The sequence below is a fragment of the Schistocerca gregaria genome, chromosome X (assembly GCF_023897955.1).
Source record: "Schistocerca gregaria isolate iqSchGreg1 chromosome X, iqSchGreg1.2, whole genome shotgun sequence".
Taxonomy (NCBI): domain Eukaryota; kingdom Metazoa; phylum Arthropoda; class Insecta; order Orthoptera; family Acrididae; genus Schistocerca; species Schistocerca gregaria.
This window is the reverse complement of record NC_064931.1, coordinates 30,312,422-30,333,353: the sequence shown is the minus strand read 5'-3', so window position 1 is coordinate 30,333,353 and position 20,932 is coordinate 30,312,422. Positions and strand designations below refer to the sequence as shown.

Here is a 20,932-nt window from a genome sequence, read left to right as displayed (position 1 = left end):
AAAAAAAAAAAGAAAGAGGGGCTACTCGAATGAGAAGTAGCGGCTCCCATGTCGGAAAATCCGAAAACATGTGGGAGAGTTGTGTAATACGCCCATGTCCCTCCATACTGCATCCACATGACGCCATGACACAGCGGCTGGTGGCATTGCGCCATATGCTGCAGTTCCTCTTTGCGGTGTTGCAGTAAGGCATGGACATGTTGTATGAAAGACTTTTGACAATCCTATGGTACTGTCTCCCACAGTTTATACAGGTACAAAAAGGTACGGCCAAACTTTCAGGAAACATTCCTCACACACAAAGAAAGAAAATATGTTATGTGGACATGAGTCCGGAAACGCTTAATTTCCATGTTAGAGCTCATTTTAGTTTCGTCAGTATGTACTGCATGGATTGATGTATGGATTAGCAGGGGCAATAGCTGTGGAGTGGTTCTTTTTAGACAGATTTCCAGAACGAAGGTGTCCCGACAGGAAGACGCTCGAAGCAATTGATCGGCGCCTTAGGGAGCACGGAACATTCCAGCCTATGACTCGCGACTGGGGAAGACCTGTAACGACGAGGACACCTGCAATGGACGAGGCAATTCTTCGTGCAGTTGACGATAACCCTAATGTCAGCGTCAGAGCAGTTGCTGCTGTACATGGTAACGTTGACACGTCACTGTATGGAGAGTGCTACGGGAGAACCAGTTGTTTCCGTACCATGTACAGCGTGTGCAGGCACTATCAGCAGCTGATTGACCTCCACGGGTACACTTCGGCGAATGGTTCATCCAACAATGTGTCAATCCTCATTTCAGTGCAAATGTTCTCTTTACGGATGAGGCTTCATTCCAACGTGATAAAATTGTAAATTTTCACAATCAAAATGTGTGGGCTGACGAGAATCCGCACGCAATTGTGCAATCACATCATCAACACAGATTTTCTGTAAACGTTTGGGCAGGCATTGTTGGTGATGTCTTGATTGGGCCCCATGCTCTTCCACCTACGCTCAATGGAACAAGTTATCATGATTTCATACGGGCTACTCTACCTGTGCTGCTCGAACATGTACCTTTACAAGTACGACACAACATGTGGTCCATGCACGATGGAGCTCCTGCACATTTCAGTCGAAGTGTTCGTACGCTTCTCAACAACAGATTCGGTTACCGATGGATTGGTAGTGGCGGACCAATTCCATGGCTTCCACGCTCTCCTGACCTCAACCCTCTTGACTTTCATTTATGGGGACATTTGAAAGCTCTTGTCTACGCATTCCCGGTACCAAATGTAGAGACTCTTCGCGCTCGTATTGTGGACGGCTGTGATACAATACGCCATACTCCAGGGCTGCATCAGCGCATCAGGGATTCCATGCGACAGAGGGTGGATGTATGTATCCTCGCTAACGGAGGACATTTTGAACATTTCCTGTAACAAAGTGTTTGAAGTCAGGCTGGTACGTTCTGTTGCTGTGTGTTTCCATTCCATAATTAATGTGATTTGACGAGAAGTAATAAAATGAGCTCTAACATGGAAAGTAAGCGTTTCCGGACACATGTCCCCATAACATATTTTCTTTCTTTGTGTGTGAGGAATGTTTCCTGAAATTTTGACCCTACCTTTTTGTAACACCCTGTATAAGGTGTACGTGATGTACATACGACCAGAAAAGGAGACGGGACCACTGAAAGACTGTGTCACGAGTCACCCAAAAACTTGTACACACAGACAATATTAACTGACACTCGATAATGGGAGTATAATTCTCTGCACCGTGATGTGGAACTCATAACAGCTGTGACTGGTTACAGTAACTGCTAGTTTCAACCGATATTCCTAAGGATCATAGTCAAGTCTAACCTAAAACTGGTGGCATTTAAAATAGAGTGCAACATTAAATGAAACTGACGTTCTACGTTGTGCTGAATACTTAAAAAATATTCGAAGGAGATAAAATTTTAGTGACTGTAGACAAATCAAGAAGGTTTCAGTTTTTGGTACAATACGGTTCTTGATGTATGCATGTGAATGATGTTTCACTTAACATTCATCACGCAGAATCGGTACTAACAGCAAACGACACTTGTGTTATAATAGAACTGGTTAAAGATAAAGCAACAGAAGAACTTGTTAATGATGTTTTTCAGATAATTATTAAGTGATTTTTTCAAAATAGACCCTCCATAAATTTTGAGAAAACACTCCATTTTCAGTTATGTACATCAAACACTCGTACCAACAACTGATGTAACACTTCTGGGTAGATTACCTCAAGTTTTTGGATGTACACAGTAATGAAAACTTGAACAGTACGAAAAAACATAACTGAACTTCTGAAGCAATTAAGATGAGATACTTCTGTTCTTAGTATAATTAATAATCTTAGAGAAACGAATCAACCTCTTAACATATTCCACATATTTACACTTAAGAGGTCTTACGGAATAATTGTCTGGGGTAACTCATCACTCAGAAAAAATAATTAATTGCACGAAAATAGGCAATAAGAATAATCTGCGGTGTTCCCCCACGGATATCTTTTTGATACCTCTTCGAGGAGTTTGGTTTATATGTACAATGCCCTAGTGAAATTCTTCATAAATAACTTTCACATTTGAGAAGAATATGTGTTATGCCTACAACACTAAAAGGAAAATGGCTTTTACTATCTATTACTAAAGCTTTGAGTGAGTCATAAAGGAGTTCAATACGCATCAACAACAATCTTTTACCGTTTCCCAGTAACATAAAATGTCTGACAGGTCGCAACCCAAGCTTTAAACTCCTATTCCATTGACAAATTTTTATTTAAAAGTAGTAACTTGAAAAAAATAATTTTAATTGTAGCTGTTTGAGTAAGACTGAAACATAATAATTCATTAATGTTAAAATTAATCATGTATAGGGTTATCACTTAATACTTGTACCGCATTTATTTCGGACATGGAAGGCACTATCGATATGCAGTTTTCACACAACTGAATTGCAGGTAAGTGACTTGCACTCAATACACATATTTTGAGACACTGATGGAAGTGCAGTTATTTACAACCGTTACAATGGTTACTGACAGTAACATCCTAAAAGTAGCGTAAATGAGAATGTCAATGGTGTTTGCTGCAGGAAGCTAGTGTAAGTAGTTTAAGAGTTATCGTATTGTGAACAATGTAAATACCGACAGCTGCCTGTTCCATCCTACTGTTTAGACGCTTGTGTTGTGTTGTGTGTACACTTCGACTGAACTGCGACGGTCCCGTCAGCGTACTGTGTGATAATGGCCGTAGTAGGACGTGTTTAGAAGATGATCTTTCCCAATGCGAAAAAAGCGGATATGCTCATGGTTTTTTGCATGTATGACGTATGCTATTCGTCCGTACACTATGTACCCCGAAAGATATCCCAGCGGAAATGAACCTCGTCAACTCGTCGACCACTTCAACCTTTTCAAACAATACAGATAATATGAAAGGGCGCATTACTGATGCCCGCACTGTAATTTCCTCTGAAATACGAACATGGGAAGCAATCGTATCGTGGCAGACTGCGAGCTTGTGCTGATGCTGGTGGTGGTCATTTGGAGCGCGGGCTTTGACGGTACATTGTTTCTCAACGCGTCAGATGCCACAGAGGTGATGTATTCACTTTTGTTTGCCTTTCGTTTGGGCTGGGCAATGTCCCATTCAACAACACGGCATCACCGGGAACAGATTAATATCCGAGAAGAGTTGCCCATTGCCACCAAAGTGAATTTTACATTCGTTTGTGCTACCACATGGAACATGTAACTGTCGGTGTTTAAAATGTTCAAACTTCCATATCTCGTGAACTACTTGCTCTAGACTCCTGCAACAAACACCACTGTCATTTTAATTTAGTCTACTTTGAGTTTGGTACTTTCAATAGGCGTTCGATTAAAATATGTGTTCCTTTTGTAAATAAATACACGTTTAAAACTCACAACGCTGTTGTATGGGCTGCAAAAGCCTACCATTCCGACCTGGGGAATCCGCATGTTAATTGCTTCTTGCATTATCGAAATACACACATCAAAAAAAGTTTTGCAACACTTCAGTGCCGAGAGCTCCGAAACCTCTAGGGAAAATTGGAATAGACATCAACATAAACATCATTTCCGCGATTTTTATTGCTCATGAGAACCACACATTGCATGTTGTACCATCATACAGCGAGACCATCAGAGACAGTGGTCCAGATTGCTGTACACACCAGTACCTCTAATAACCAGTACCACGTCCTCTTGCAGTGATGCATGCCTGTATTCGTCGTAACATACTATCCACAAGTTCATCAAGGCACTGTTGGTCCAGAATGTCCTACTCCTCAACGGCGATTCGGCGTAGATTCCTCAGAGTGGTTGGTGGGTCACGTTGTCCATAAACAGCCTTTTTAAACCTATTCCAGGCATGTTCAGTAGGGTTCATGTCTGGAGAACATGCTGGCCACTCTAGTCGAGCGATGTCGTTATCCTGAAGAAAGTCATTCGCAAGATGTGCACGATGGGGGCGGGAATTATCGTCCATGAAGACGAATGCATCGCCAATATGCTGCCGATATGGTTGCACTATAGGTCTGAGGATGGCATTCACATATCGTACAGCCGTCAAGGCGCTTTCCATGACCACCTGCGGCGTACTTCGGCCGCACATAATGCCACCCCAAAATAGCAGGGAACCTCCACCTTGCTGCACTCGCTGGAAAGTGTATCTAAGGCGTTAAGCGTGACCGGGTTTTCTCCAAACACGTGTCCGACCATTGTCTGGTTGATGACATGTGCGACACTCATTGGTGAAGAGAACGTGATTCCGACTTTTGCGGTCCATTCGGCATGTTGTTGGGCCCATCTGTACCACGCTGCGTGGTGTCGTGGTTCCAAAGATGGACCTTGCCATGGACGTCGGGATGTGAAATGGTTCAAATGGCTCTGAGCACTATGGGACTCAACTGCTGTGGTCATTAGTCCCCTAGAACTTAGAACTACTTAAACCTAACTAACCTAAGGACATCACACACATCCATGCCCAAGGCAGGATTCGAACCTGCGACCGTAGCAGTCGCACGGTTCCGGACTGCGCGCCTAGAACCGCGAGACCACCGCGGCCGGCTCGGGATGTGAAGTTTCGCATGATGCAGTCTATTGTGCAGAGTTTGAGTCGTAACACGACGTCCTGTGGCTGCACTAAAAGCGTTCTTCAACATGGTAGCCTTGCTGTCAGGGTTCCTCCGAGCCATAATCCGTAGGTGGCCGTCATCCACTGCAGTGGTAGCCCTCGGGTGGCCTGAACGAGGCAAGTCATCGGCAGTTCCTGTTTCTCTGTATCTCCTCCATGTCCAAACAACATCACTTTGGTTCAGTCCGAGACGCCTGGACACTTCCCTTGTTGAGAGCCCTTCCTGGCACTAAGTAACAATGCGGACGTGATCGAACTGCGGTATTGACCGTCTAGCCATGGTTCAACTACAGACAACACGAGCCGTGTACCTCCTTTCTCGTGGAAAGACTGGAACGGATCGGCTGACGGCCCCCTCCGTCTTATAGGCGCTGCTCAGGCATGGCTGTTTACATCTTTGGGCGGGTTTAGTGACACCTCTGAACAGTCAAAGGGACTGTGTCTGTGATACAATATCCACAGTCAACATCTGTCTTCAGGAGTTCTGGGAACCGAGCTGATGCAAAACTTTTTTTGATGTTTGTCCTTGCGGTGCAAGTTTTGGGTGATTCATCTGCAGATATATCCTGTAAACTGAGTCGTTCCATAACATTTCGATTAAAAAAATCGTTCTAATGGTCTATGGAACATATAATTAACTAATGGACATTCAATCCCCTGTTTTCTTAATTACGTGTAGGATCGTATTTTGCTTCTTGTCGAGTAATGCAGTCAGGATACTCCAATAATGCATTTTCGGATGATCAAAAGTTTAGTTTAATTTTCGCTTCGTACATTCTACTCACAAGGAAAACACCCCGTCTCATCCCCCTCCCCCTTCCCCCCGGATATAGTGGTAAGATGGCCCAGTGGATAGTCCGTCAGAAACTGAACGTAAATTGAGCAAGAAGGTGTACTGAACTCAGGAAAAACATGAAGAAACGAAACGGAGAACGGTCCAAGCTCCGAGCGAATTGGAATAGCCTCGGCGTCGTGGTTGTATGGTCACCGTGTCGGGGGACATCCGTGTTCGAATTTGCCTCGTACCACCTTTTTGCTCAACAAAACTATGAACTGTACGTCCGGTCATTGACGTGTCTGTTCGCTGTATTCAAATTTGTGTCTGTGTCGTGGTGTAACCACTGTTTGCAACTGCAAGGTGTAAGGAAGGGGTTTGCAGAAGTACGTACCTCCTATTTGTTTTACACAAGTACCGCATGTTATGACTCTTACGTTCCGTGTTGTAAGTTTTGACTCTCGAATTGCTATGTTGTAACATAGTTCACACCCGTTTATTTTTTTCGCTTCTGCGAGAGGTCTAAGCGGCATTTCGCCTGCTTTCACTATTCATCACAATTTCTTGCGACTGCAATGCATTCTTACCACGTGACTCACATTGTATAATCAACGTATAGTACGATGACAAGACTACCTGCTCAACAGACTGGCAGGCACTACTTGGGGTTCTGATGGTGCCACTCTACGAACTGCTGCACTGGCACTGGTGTATAGCGCTGCAGAATACTCTGGAGCAGAAGCCCGCACTCCAAAAAAGTCGATGTACAACTAAATGCCACTCTGAGAACCGTCACCGGCACTCTCAGGCCAACCCCCGTTGAGTGGCTTCCGGTGCTGTCAAACATCGCTCCTTCTTCCATACACAGAGAGAAAGCAACCCAGGATATAATAGAAAAAATTGGAGCAAACCCAAGGCTACCCATACATGCCGACATGGGAGGACCCACGAAACTCAAGTCCAGGAAACCTATCGTCTGGAGCAGAACATTGGGCACAGAGGGGCTCGATGCTGAGTGGAAGAATGCATGGCAGGGTCTGAGAAGAGGCGTCGTGGAAAACTATCACCTAATCCACGACCCAACCGAAAGGGTTGAAGGCTTCAATCTCAACAGGAAACACTGGTCGGCTCGAAACAGGTTTCGCACGGGAGTTGGACGATGCAGACAACAAACAACCAAATGGGGCTATACAGACGATTGGCGTTGTGACTGTGGCAAGGTACAAACAATGGACCATCTTCTGTTTTGTAACATTCATGGTTTCAGGGACGGCTCTCTGATGTCGCTCCACAAGTTAACGGACATTGCCAGGAAATCGTTCCATAATCTTAATGTTACTGTGTAATTAATTGTCTTCAATTTATGTGATTTTAGTTCCATTTAACTTAATAATGTAGTTTCCCTGACATAATTGTAATGTAATAACTGGTATAATTTGTTTCCACATTGCAAGTGCAAACGTTTATTGTGATTTATATTAATCTTATCTGTTCTTTGTAAAATGTATCTGGCAGATCGAACTAGAAATAAATAATATGAATACTACAGAAGAACAGAAACGTCAATGACTGGACGGAAATTTCATGAGAAAAAGGGGGGGGGGGAGGTACACGGGAGAGACTTGAACACGGTATCAGGCATTGCAGTCCAGCACTGTGACCACATAACCACGACGCCACGATGTTGCACATATTGAGCTTGGAACATTCATTGTTTCTTTTTTCACAGTTCAGTACACCTTCTTCCTCTTTTCGTGCTCGATCTGCGTTCAGTTTTTGACAAGTTATACACTGGGCCATTTTACAACAAAATATGGGGTGGGGGGGGGGGGGGGTGCGATGGGGCATTTCCCTCGTCAGTACACTGATAAGGCGTGACAGATTCTCCTCCGTGCTGGGTGCTTGTAAGAATTAGATTACGGAAGAATCGGCGCACTGAGTCTGTGTGGACTCCGGTTAGTAGGAAGTGAACGAATGTGGGATGGAAAAAGAATGTACTTACCGGCCGCTAGTTTGGCGATGTACTCTGGGTTCTCGACGATGTAGTCGAGGCCGATGCGCGAGTCCATGGCCATCTCTGGGCGAGTGCGGCTGCGCGCACCCGGGGGCACAGGGGGCCTGCAGCGAGACCCCCCACCTGGAACGCAACACGCCGCTGCTTTACTTTTATTTTCATTTTGTCACTGGACTCGCTTCCTGTCGCCACAGTTGTCAGTTAGTTCAGGAAAGACGCGTACGTCTAAAATGTACGAGGTGTGATCAAAAAGTAACGGCAGTTCTCGTTTTTCTTTAAGTACCTTCATTCGTTCGTTGATATCAACTTTGTCCCCTTCAAAGTAATTCCCCTCAGATATAGTGCACTTGGGCGAGCGCTTTTTACAATCTCGGAAGCATTTCTGGAACTCACTTTTCGTACCGGTGTTCTGTTTTTACCTCATCAAAGGTGCCAAAACGAAGTACTTTCGCGGTTCTATTGCGCCTTGGAATCTCTGGGTATCAGCACTCGGTTTGGTATACTCAAAAGCAGAGTACTGTGCGCCTGTCTCGCTTAAGGGTGGTAGGACGTCAAACGGGTCTACTTGGATCAGGAGAGGCATCACAGGACATTTTAATTTTCAGTGTCTATACTTTTACAAATAAATTCATAAAACTTTGTCAGCATCTTCAGGAAGGATTCAGGATTCACATTTATTGCAGTGGAAGTTCGAAAACATAACAAAATAATTTTTTTTTTACGTGCGAGATTTTATCATTTTTTTCACTTACTAATGGCTGCATTTGTTGCTATAGGTACCCTTTTCTTCATAAATTAGAGAGATTATTCGATGAATTTTGCACAGTATACATACCATACTCACAGGTGTATGCAACTCTAAAATTTATTTAATTTATGATAAAACGAGTGAACTGCTATATTTTAAACTTCATGTTTAGAAAAAAAAACAAATTTTTAGTTAATTACCTCAATTTTTACCACAGGTTTTAATAGATTTGGAAAATTCTAGAGTTTCATACACCTTTAAGTATGGTTTGTATGCTCTGCAAAATTCATCGAAGAATCTCTCTTACGTATGAAGAAAAGTGTACCTATAGCAACAAATGCAGCCATTAGTAAGTGAACAAAATGACGAAATTTCACATGTAAAAAACAATTATTTCGTTATGTTTTCGAACTTCCACTGCTATGGGGGTGAATTCTGAATCTTCCTGGCCATGCTGGCAAAGTTTTATGAATTTATTTGTAAAAGTGTAGACAATGGAAACTAAAATGTACTGTGGTGCCTCTCCTGCTCCAAGTCGGCCCGTTTGACGTCCTACCTCCTTTAATAGGCCACACGTAAAAAAGATATACGTACAACTTAACGAGGCCATGCGCACTGTTCGTCGGTCAATACGATCTACTCGCACGTACTGGCTATCTATCTTGAGCCACATTCCACATCCTGATATCAGACGGAAGAGCGCGCTACTACCAGAAGATTGCTAATAACACTGACCTTCCGACAATGGACGACGTATTCCCCGCGGAACGAAAATGACTAACATCAAAACACTCCACTCTAATCACAGCCAGGACTCTCATAGAAACTGAATTCAATTCACTCGATGAATGGAAACGCTGCTGGCAACAAAACTGTTCCCCACAATGCCTGAAGCTGCCTCGCGTCCAGAAGAAATCCCTGGATTCGACCAGCCTCGGGCAGTTTGGACTATCTTCAACCGCATCCGAATGGGCCACGGACGAAGTGCAGACACTCTCTACAAGTGGGGCAAATCTTCGTCACCGTCGTGTGACTGCGGTGCGAAACGACAGACAGCTGCTCGTGTTGTATCGACATGTCCCGCACGTGCCTACTAGGGTCCTTTCGAAAATTTCCTCACAGCTACGAGTGGTGTTATAAAATACATAAAAGACATTGATATCCATTTATAGCGCTTGTTATTTTTGTCATTTTACCCTGGAGAGTTGTGCTTAAGCATTCATATGTAGTAATTTGCACTCTTTATATATGTATTGCTATACCATAAAATAAACTCTGCTTCGGGAATAGAAAGTAACAGGCGACCTTATCTGGTGAATATGGTGGCTGAGGCGACATAATGGTTTCGTTTTTGTCAAAAAATAATGAACAGGCATTCAGGTGTGAGTAGGAGTGTTATAGTGACGCAATTTCTACGAGTGGTTTTGCCGCAGTTCTGGTCATTTTCTTCAGAATGCGTCACGCAAGCGGCGCATAACTGCCAAGTAGTATTTCTTATTTACCGTAGGACCGTAGGGCCATACATAACGATACACTGTCCCACTGTAATTGAAGAAAACACTGTAAAGATCTTTCATATGTGGTAAAACGTGTCAAAATTTTTCGGCCCTGGCTATTCAGGTGCAGATAATTACAATTACGGCTTTTCCCTCCAGAACCTAAGATGCTTTCTGTGTGACCCTGTAAATACCAGAGCTAAACAATGTAGAACAACAACGTACGTTACAAGCGTAGCATTCTGTATTACTTCATTTCCTTATTTCTAACATTTCAAAATTGTAAGTCGATTTTAGATGACATGTCAATCATAGATGTTATTATCTCTATTTAGTGAACGTGTTTTCAGTTATGTTTTGAACATTGTCCCGCTACACTTTATTAACAAATGTTTTTACAGAGTAAATTAATATGGAGTATGTCGTTCTTCTTTTCAAACATTCACAAACCCATTTATTCTTTCCCTATTGACTTTTGGGTATGCAGTTGTAGTCATTAAAGTAGGCACAAATGCAGTGATATAAAAGAAATGATTAGCTTACATTCGCATTCTCTTTACACCGTTACTTTCTTGTTGCTCCCATGCCGATCGACTGTTTCTATCGCAATCAGTAAGCGTGAAAGGAAGCTACCGTACAGACAGAGGAATCTATATTTATACTTGGCAGAACTAATTACATACTGACATAATCGTCGGTATTGCTTTTGTTTCCCAAAAGTTATAAATATTTCGATTTCGGAAAAGAAGCTCTGTATTTGGCCAATATGTCGAAGAAGAAGGTGCCTTACGTACTGGTTGTATCGAGTAAGCTGTGGAGACGGCAGTTTGAAAGCGGATAGAGGTAGTGCGGGGAAGGGCGTCCCTTACCTGAGGGATCGCTACTCAAGCTACCTGGCGAAGGGGCAAGTGTGGCAAATGTCCGGCGTGGCAAATGTCTGGCATTCGACACACCACATCTTCTCCACTAACATAAGAAAATGGCAGGGAAAAAGATCACTTGGGCTACCTCCACTAACCTAAGTCATCCAACCACCACCTCTTCCTAGGAATTGGTGGGAAAAGTACTCAGCCTGTCCTGGATAGGATGGACATAAGTATTTATTTTGCATGCAGTCTTTATTTGAACAATTAGAGGCATTACCGCCATCAAGTGTGTTCACCATGGGGTTCAGAGTCCAACTGACCTAGTACACAGTACTGCAACCAGAGGGCGCTGTCGCCCCTCCCATAGCGTAATCCAAGATGGCGGTCTGGAGGGGGAGAAAATGGTGGGTCACTCCGCTGCCGACTGCATGTGAAAGTCACGTCTACAGTTAAAGTTCTTCGAGTATTATACTGACGTCACATGTCTATCTACATAAGCACCAGGTCATCCTCTGGTCCGTGCGCACGTGTCTTTACCGTTGCTAACGCAATACCTATTGGGTACTGATGTCACAATTCGCGCTATAGAAATCTGTTCCAATCCTTCCCAGAATAGCACAGGGTGCATTGTTCCTAGCGATCGTAATGGGACATGCAAGCTGCGTCTATCAATGCGTGCAAAATCTGTGGATACTGATGTAACAGATCACATTATAGAAATCTGTTCGACTGCTTTCTTTCCATCACGATCCTAACGGGACATGCGAGACGCGTCTAGCCCTCGCGATAGAAACCTGTGGATACTGACGTCACCTAACAGGACCTATTTACGGAAATAGCCCAGAGTAACACCGATTGCATTGTTCGTGAGGGTCCTAACGAGGCATCACGTGTTACCCTTTCTGGAAGTCCCAATATCCTGCTTTCAACATACGTCTCAGAAACAGTAAACTTCTCACTGCTAAAAGTCTTCATTTGCGAAAACACAGTTAACCATAAAAGCAAATTGTTAGTCAAGGAGAGGGAGAGAGAGAAAGAGAGAGAGAGAGAGAGAGAGAGAGAGAGAGAGAGAGAGAGAGAGAGAGACGATGGTCGGATCGAGCCCTTCCAGAAATAACGAATAATGACATTTGGAGCTTCTCATTGGCTGTACATTCAAATGAAGCTCTCTCATTGGTCGCCTCGGTCTATATAAGATACCACAACCAACTTCCATCGTCCGCAGTCCGGTACAATCCGCCTTGTTGTGAATTCCATCATGTCTGTGTGTGTTTCCTAGTTCTTTTCTCTCCACAGGATTACCAAGTGAGTAAATAATTTCTATTTCAAGTGTAAATTTTCGTGTGTACGTTAAATTCATATTATTAACTCCGTCTTCTTGTTACAGTACAACTCCAGGATTTTGTCTTGGAGTGTGAGGAGGGACTGCAAAGACCCCGGAAGTCCAGCGTCCTGTGTTGAGTTCACAGCCAGAACTGCCTTGCGAGTAAAATTTTCATTGTAATTTGTTCTTGTTGCGATCGAAAATTTTCTTATTTCATACTTCTTTTCTTCTATATCATTTGAAGGAAATGCAAATTGTGCTGGAGGCAGAGCTGGGGGCTGAAAACAATTATCTACTACAGCAGCAACAATGCTAAGTGGAACAGTCCCCAGCTGTGGATGACCGACAACAGCACCAACATAAGTATAAAAAAAATATCCATATGTGATCTTTCAGTGTAACTCGACATTCAAAATAAATAAAATTATGTCTCGTCCTGTTACAGGAACAGCTCTAGAGGACCTGGATTTGTTGGACAGCAGCTGGAGACTGTTCATCGCCAGATGCAGGAACAGCCTCCAGCAAATAATGAGATGCCCAAGCAGCATACTTGTAAATTAAAAAAAAAAGGTTACATGCCACTAGTAGTAGTGGCAGTAGTATAGATATAATCAACTTATATATCTTGTTTGTTGTTGTTGTTATTGTTGTAGGCGAGACAGACGAGGACTGACAAAGGCGCTCAGATCTGGCTCTGCTAGGTGATTAGCATGTCGACTTTTTTGAGGATGTGGTGCAGTCGCCCAACCAAGTGTTTATGGCCTGGAACCAGAGCGAAAAAGGTAATTACTCACTCTGCTTATAATCACGTGATCGTCAGAATTCTTTCTTTCACTGCGCCAGCAACGGTAAACACAGTACTTAACTATTATTTATTTTATCTCTTCTTCTACAGCGGTAGCGCCTCAACACGGTGTGGCGCACATACCGGTGGCGGCTAAACCCTCTTCCTCACCAAAGGCACACCCGCCTATAAGGGCGTGTCTAGTCGCCTCGCGGGAAGCGGCCGCTGCCGCCTGCGCCCGACCCTGCCCCGGCCGCGGCCGCGGCCGCCACAGCAGCGCTCTGGCGTCCATGGGCCACCCTCCCTCAGGCTAGCGGGTTACGACTGCAGCAACCAGGCTGCTCGCAGCGGCCCGATTCCGCAGTCTCCTTCTCCTCCTCCTCCTCCTTCACCGTCCCGTCCTCACCAATCACGTGTGGTACAGCACACAGCCGGCCGGCCGGGGTGGCATTCTCGCAACGCCCTCAGGTGATATCCGACCTCGCGGTGGGCAGTGGTCGTAATGTTTTGGCTTATCAGTGTAGGCTATTTGTCCTGAGATAAAGCTGAAACAAGCATTGGAAGCTTATCTAGGCTGCTGGCTTCTGGCTGTTCTTGTGCGATTCGCAGTTCTTTATACGTAATTCAGAAGGTCTTTCACTGTTTAGCGGCCCCAGTTTCCATTTCTTATAAGGTAAATGGCGAGGTGACCGTGGAGACCAGTGACGAGGCAGTGTATCGTACGGTGAGGAAGTTTCTACATTTCGGGCCGCATTCTGTCTCCTTATGGCACAGCCCAAACAGTTTCATGATGCCGCGGCAAGAAGTCGTCGTCCACAACTTGTTAGGCTGTTGAGAGTACGCGCAGTCCATGCCAGCCGTACCCAGAGGCGTCTGCTGTACGTTCAGAACGTGACCCTGGCCCGTCAGCTCCGCCGGCATCAACATACGCAGAAAGCCGCTCGGAGAGCTTTCCCATGTCTTCTCCTCGAACGTGGAATACAATGACGGCCCTACATCCATCCCATGATCTTAGCACCCTCGTGTACGAACAGCAGGCTCATTGGCGTGCACTTCTGCTTGTCATTGGTGATCTTAACAGAATTACGGCTAATTTGAACAGTACCATGTGTCTACACGAAGTCTGGTTTTTCAAGATTTTTCCGTACCCGTACGCGTAAAAAAACCTAAGTTTACATTATGACTTGCACGAAAATTAAATGTGTATTGAATGCATTTTTAAGCACGGTTTTCTGAAAGAAAAGGTTACAACACAACTCTACATCGCTGTATTGTTTTCTCTAGCATTGAGTTATAACCGAATAAGGCCTCACTTCTTGGTTTGCACGCTCTAAAGTCTATAGGACCTGTATCATCTCTATCTCCACATTACGAGCACGGATGGATAATCAAAGGTCTCTGAGCACTATGCGACTTAACTTCTGAGGTTACCAGTCGCCTAGAACTTAGAACTAATTAAACCTAACTAAGCTAAGGACATCACACACATCCATGCCCGAGGCAGGATTCGAACCCCCGACCGCAGCGGTCACTCGGCTCCAGATTGTAGCGCCCAGAATAAGGCCTCACTTCTTGGTTTGCACGCTCTGAAGTCTATAGGACCTGGATGATCTCTATCTCCACATTACAAGCACGGACGGATAATCAAATGGCTCTGAGCACTATGCGACTTAACTTCTGAGGTCACCCGTCGCCTAGAACTTAGAACTTAGATTTCACACACATTTGAACATTTTTTTGCACCACATATAATCTCCGAAAGGTGATACTAACTACGAATGTTCGCTATACAAACAATTAGTCACAATAATATGTAATAAGAATAATCCAAAATTGGTGCTAAATAATTTAAACATGTTGGAAGGAGAAAAAATTGCAGTGACTTAGAAGAAACCACGAGGAGAGTACAACAAGGTTCAATTTTGAGTCCGCTTCTATTCTTTATATGAATTCCTTATGTGAATGATCTTCAATTTGACATTCATCAAGAAAAATTGGTACTTTTTGCAGAGGAGACATGTGTCATAACAAATCCTATTAGAAATCAAACAGCAGAAGAAATTGTTAACGTCGTTTTTAAAGAAAATGGACGGTCCCTAAATTTTGAGAAAACACATTATATTCAGCTCTATACAATAAAAATGTTCGAATGTGTGTGAATTCCTAAGGAAACAAACTGCTGAGGTCATCGGTCCCTAGACTTACACACTGCCGGCCGCGGTGGTCTCGCGGTTCTAGACGCGCAGTCCGGAGCCATGCGACTGCTACGGTCGCATGTTCGAATCCTGCCTCGGGCATGGATGTGTGTGCTGTCCTTAGGTTAGTTAGGTTTAAGTAGTTCTAAGTTCTAGGGGACTAATGACCACAGCAGTTGAGTCCCATAGTGCTCAGAGCCATTTGAACTTGCACACTACTTAAACTAACTAATGCTAAGAATGACACACACACCGATGCCCTTGGGAGGGAGGGGCCGCGCAATCCGTGACATGGCGCCTCAAACCGCCACTCCGCACGGCCTCTATACAATAAATAGTCATATTTAAAGTAGCACATGAACAGGAGTCAATAAAAAGGTAGAATCGTCCAATTTTTTTTATATACATATTGATGAAAACTTAAACTGAAAGAAGCATATTACTGAGCGACTCAAACAATTAATTTCAACTACTTTTGCTCTTTGTATAAGTTCTAGTCTTGGAAACAAACGAACCATCCTCGTGACATATATTACGTATTTCCACACAATAACGTCTTAGGGAATAATTTTCTGAGGTAACTTATCACTTAGAAATACAACTAGTTGACTGTCTACATCTTAAAACAAATTTATGGCCTATTTTATTGTTTTAGGATGTAGACAGTCCACTAGGTATATCTAGATTTTCCCATGTTTCGCTGCATATCTGAAGTTGGCCAACGCCGACCGAAGCCGGTAGTTCAAGGACTAACAGTTTTGTGGTCATAGATGGCAACAAAAGAAATTTATTCTATTCTTCTAAAGACGTTTGAACCGGGACCATGTGAAAGGAAGTCAGATGGTATGAAAGGTACTGTGGTAAAACGAACACAGCAAAATTCTTCAGTCCACTCAGTGCATGGGGAAGAGTGTAGCTGTTAATTTAAATGATTTGAAAAAACAGAAGATTTTGATAAGAATGGGGACCATACCAACGCGGAGGCTCGCATGATGCTCACATGCTGCCATCTTTAACAGCCAGAGAAAGTGGACAGCGTTCAGGCGTTGACAGCTTTCCTGATCTGTAAAACGAAACAGGTGCATCTGTGGCGCAGATGACAGTGGTTTATAATGCAGTGAAAGACAGAAGTAATTCGGAAAATCAAGGACGTTAAACTATACCGTCCGAGCTGTGTAATTTGTGCATGGACATCTGTAACCGCATCAAATACACTCCTTACCACAGCAGTTCTGTGTCCCAAAGGAGGACAACACGCTGTGAGGTGGATGTACATGATGTTCCGACTGATCAATATATGTATATACCAGTATATTTCTGAAGCTCGAATAGCTATCTGCCTGAAACTGAAGGAAATGAGGGAAGATTAGGTATAACGTCTCGTCGGAAACAAGGTCATTAGACACGGAGCATCGGCTTGGATTGTGTCCAGAAGGGCCGTGCCCTTTCAAAGGAACCAACCTGGTATTTGCCTGGAGCGATTTAGAGAAATCGCGGAAAACCTAAATCTGTATGGCTCGACGCGGGTTTGAACTGCCGTCCTCCCGAATGGGTTCAAAAATGGCTCTGAGCACTATGGGACTTAACAGCTGAGGTAATCAGTCCCCTAGAACTTAGAACTACTTAAACCTAAGTAACCTAAGGACATCACACACATCCATGCCCGAGGCAGGATTCGAACCTGCGATCGTAGCGGCCGCGCGGTTCCAGACTGAACCGCCTAGATCCGTTCGTCCACTTCGGCCGGCTCCCGAATGGAAGTTCAGTGTGCTAGCCACTGTGCCACCTCACTCGGTGCCTGAAATTGAGCACAAATCCTCAACACATTTCTTGTTGTAATTAAATATTTCTGTCCGCGATCTGACATGACTGCCTACTTGTCCTGTTTACTGAGCAAGTTGACGGTTTGTTCACAGCGTAACCCTTTGCAGTTTGGTGGTCACTGCTTTTACAGCTGCATTATGGTTGCTCATCCCCTTTAGCTGTTAACGATAATTTATGACAACTAGAGGGACTTCCGGTTACCTTCGCGCGTCGAGTTTTATATTCAACTGCACAGCTTAGACTGCTGTGGTGAAACACGCAAAATTTTGTGTTACGCTTTTGTTGTCTTGGCTGAGATTGGAAATGGAAGTGGAAGCCAGCTGCTTTCATTAAACCTGCAACTTTCAAAGGCACCACAGCCTGTAAGCTTCTGCGATGGTTATCCTCATTCAGCGTCTGGACCTACTCAATAGCGCCCCGTGTCTGCACGTCACAAACATTGCACACAGCTCCGCGGCTATAAACAGGAAGGCATATCATATTCGGAGACTGAGCGCCTCATGCCTCACAGCCACTGAGTGCTATCTCTGCGACTGCTAGAAATCGAACCTGTTGACCTCAGACGGAGCATTAATGCGCCACTGCGGAATAACCGCTTCGACCGTGAAGGTACGGACTGCTACTGCTATTGCGAAGGTGTTAACATGCGTGATGTGTTCTAAAGGCTCGCACCTAATTACTTCTAATTATGATGGGCCCGGTTAAGTTACTGTTGTGCTTTAGGAACACCTGTCACTGGTCTTCGTGAGGACCTGATTAGTGTATCAGGTCCTCCGCGTTTGGTACAGTGACCTTACTCTCTAAGATCGAGCATGATAGCACGCCACGCCAGAATCTACATCTACATCGATACTCAACAAATCACGCTTAAGTGCCGGCAGAGGGTTCATCGAACTACCTTCACAATAATTCTCTATTATTCCACTCTCGAAAAGTAAGTGAAGAAACGAACACCTATATCTCTCCTTGCGTGTTCTGATTCCCCTTATTTTATTGTGTTGATAGTTTCTACCTATGTAGGTCGGCGTCAACAAAATACTTTCGCATTCAGAGGAGAAAAAAAATGGTTCAAAGGCCTCTGAGCACTGAGGGACTTAACTACTGAGGTCATCAGTGCCCTAGAACTTAGAACTACTTAAACCTAAGTAACCTAAGGACATCACACACATCCATGCCTGAGGCAGGATTCGAACCTGCGACCGTAGCGGTCTCGCGGTTCCAGACTGTAGCGCCTGGAAGCGCACGGCCACACTGGCCGGCTTCAGAGGAGAAAGCTAATGATTGAAATTTCGTGAGAAGATCCCTCCGCAACGAGAAACGCTTTTGTTTTGATGACGCCCACCCCAAATCCTGTATCATGCCCGTGACACTTTCTCCCATATTTCGCGATAATACAAAATGTTCTGCTCTGCTCTGAACTTTCTTGGGGAACTCCTATCTGGTAAGGATCCCACACCGCGCATCAGTACTCCAAATGATAACTGAAAAGCGTAGTGTAGGCAGTCCCTTCGGTAGACCTGCTGCCTCTTCTAAGTGTTCTGCCAATAAATCACAATCTTTGGTTCGCCTTCCCACAACATTTTCTATGTGTTCTTTTCAATTTAAGTTGTTTGTAATCGTAATTCCTACGCATTTAGTTTAATTTTTGGGCTTTGTATTTCATTGATTTATCGTATAACCGAAGTTTAACGGATCCCTTTTAGTACTCATGTAGATGACATCATACGTTGCACTATTTAGGGTCAACTGCCAATTTTCGTATCATATAGATATCTTTCAAAATAATTTTGAAATTTGTTTTGATCACCTGATGACTTTACTGGACGATATACGACAGCATCATCGGAAGACAACCTAAGATGACTGCTCAGATTGTTTCCCAAATCGTTTATATAGATAAGGAACAGCAGAGGGCCTATAACACTACCTTGGGGAACGCCAGAAATTACTTGTTTTATTTTGTGACTTTACGTCAGTTACTACGAACTGTTACCTCTCTGACAGGAAATCACGAATCCAGTCGTATAACTGAGACGATATTCCATACGCACGCAATTTGGTTTCGAACCGCTTCTGAGGTACAGTATCAAAAATCTTCCGAAGATCTAGAAAAACAGAAATACAGAAGCAACTTGAAATCGCTTGTCAATAGAACTCAGCACTTCGTGTGAGTAAAGAGCTAGTTGTGTTTCACAAGAATGATGTTTTCTAAATCTGTGTTAACTGTGAGTCAATAGACCGTTCTCTTCTAGGTAATTCATAATGTTCGAACATAATATATGCTCCAAAACCTGCTGCATATCGACGTAAACGATATGAGCCTGTAATTTAGTAGATTAATCCAACTGCCTTTCTTTAATATTGGTGTGACCTGTGCAACTTTCCCGTCTTTGGGTACGGGTCTTTCGTCTAGCGAGTGGATGTATATGATTGATAAGTATTGAGCTATTGCACCAGCATACTCTGAAAGGAACCTAACTGGTATACGGTCTGGGCCAGAAGACTTGCTTTTATGAACTGATTTAAGTTGCTTCACTGCTCCGAGGATACTTACGTTGGCAGCTGTTCTTGATTAGAATTCTGGAATATTTACTTCGTCTTCTTTGGTGAAGGAATTTTGGAAGGCTGTGTTTACTAAATCTGCTTTAGTATTTACATTGCTATCACGCACAAAAGGCATCGATCGTGTTCTGCCGCCAGCATACTTTACATACGACCAGAATCTCTGTGGATTATAAATGTAAGGTCCTTGTTTTCCCTCGAGTGTTATTTTTCCCATACACAGGCACCTCTGGCTGGAGAAAATGTCGGAAGCTGCTAATTGGTGCATTTGCTGCGAGAGGAATTACCATGAGAAGAGTGTTTTCACATGGTAATAACAGACGATGAGAGGGCAAAGAACATGGTTCTTGTCCCGTTAATGAAAGGCTGTGTTTGTTAAGTAAAAATGAAGTTATGTCTTGACGTAGTTCGCTCTTTGGCGAATGGGTTTTATCCACCGTTTCTCCAGTAAGAAGATTCCATTCCTGAAGTTCATTTGTGTGAGGTCTGTAAAATATTCATCTAGGCTACTACAACGTATTAACTGGACTCAAAACATTTTCCATTCACAAATTTACTGGCTGTAGAAGTATATGGAACTCAGAGAGTGCTAATTATAATAGATAAAGTGGGTGGACCAAGAATTTCTTGTTGTTTTTGTTTTTTGTTTTTAGGTATCGTTTTTCTCTCAGTCGCAGTTCTACTTGTGATACACGTTATTCCGTTATTTACGACTGTAGTTAAAGTCTTATTTAAACTATACATGTTTCGCTTTATGTCAGGGGATCTTCAGTGGGCACTGTAATTATTTGGTGTGTCTTACAGATCTGTTAAGAAACCTCATGTTTTACGTTACTACTATTAAACAGTATTAAATTACAAGTATTAATCACTTCTTTTCTACTGTTCTTCAACACATAGGGGTTCGATTTCTACAACACTGTACTTCACTGATACGGATATATTTACGTTTTGATATAGTGTACATGTGATAACACCTCGTGTTGTTGCCGGCCGCGGTGGTCTCGCGGTTCTAGGCGCGTAGTCGGGAAACGCGCAACTGCTACGGTCGCAGGTTCGAATCCTGCCTCGGGCATGGATGTGTGTGATGTCCTTAGGTTGGTTAGGTTTAAGTAGTTCTACGTTCTAGGGGAGTGATGACCATAGCTGTTAAGTCCCATAGTG

At 43.7% G+C, this 20,932-nt stretch overlaps 1 protein-coding gene across 2 annotated transcripts in view; it reads right to left on the bottom strand.

Moving 5' to 3' along the window:
- Window positions 1-20,932, bottom strand: part of LOC126298492 (uncharacterized) — a 1,054,904-nt gene that overhangs the window by 615,077 nt on the left and 418,895 nt on the right. For both annotated transcript variants that reach the window (XM_049989828.1, XM_049989829.1), the window contains one exon: window positions 7,958-8,092. In XM_049989828.1, the coding sequence (XP_049845785.1) occupies window positions 7,958-8,092 (135 nt within the window). The remainder of the gene's footprint in view (window positions 1-7,957; window positions 8,093-20,932) is intronic.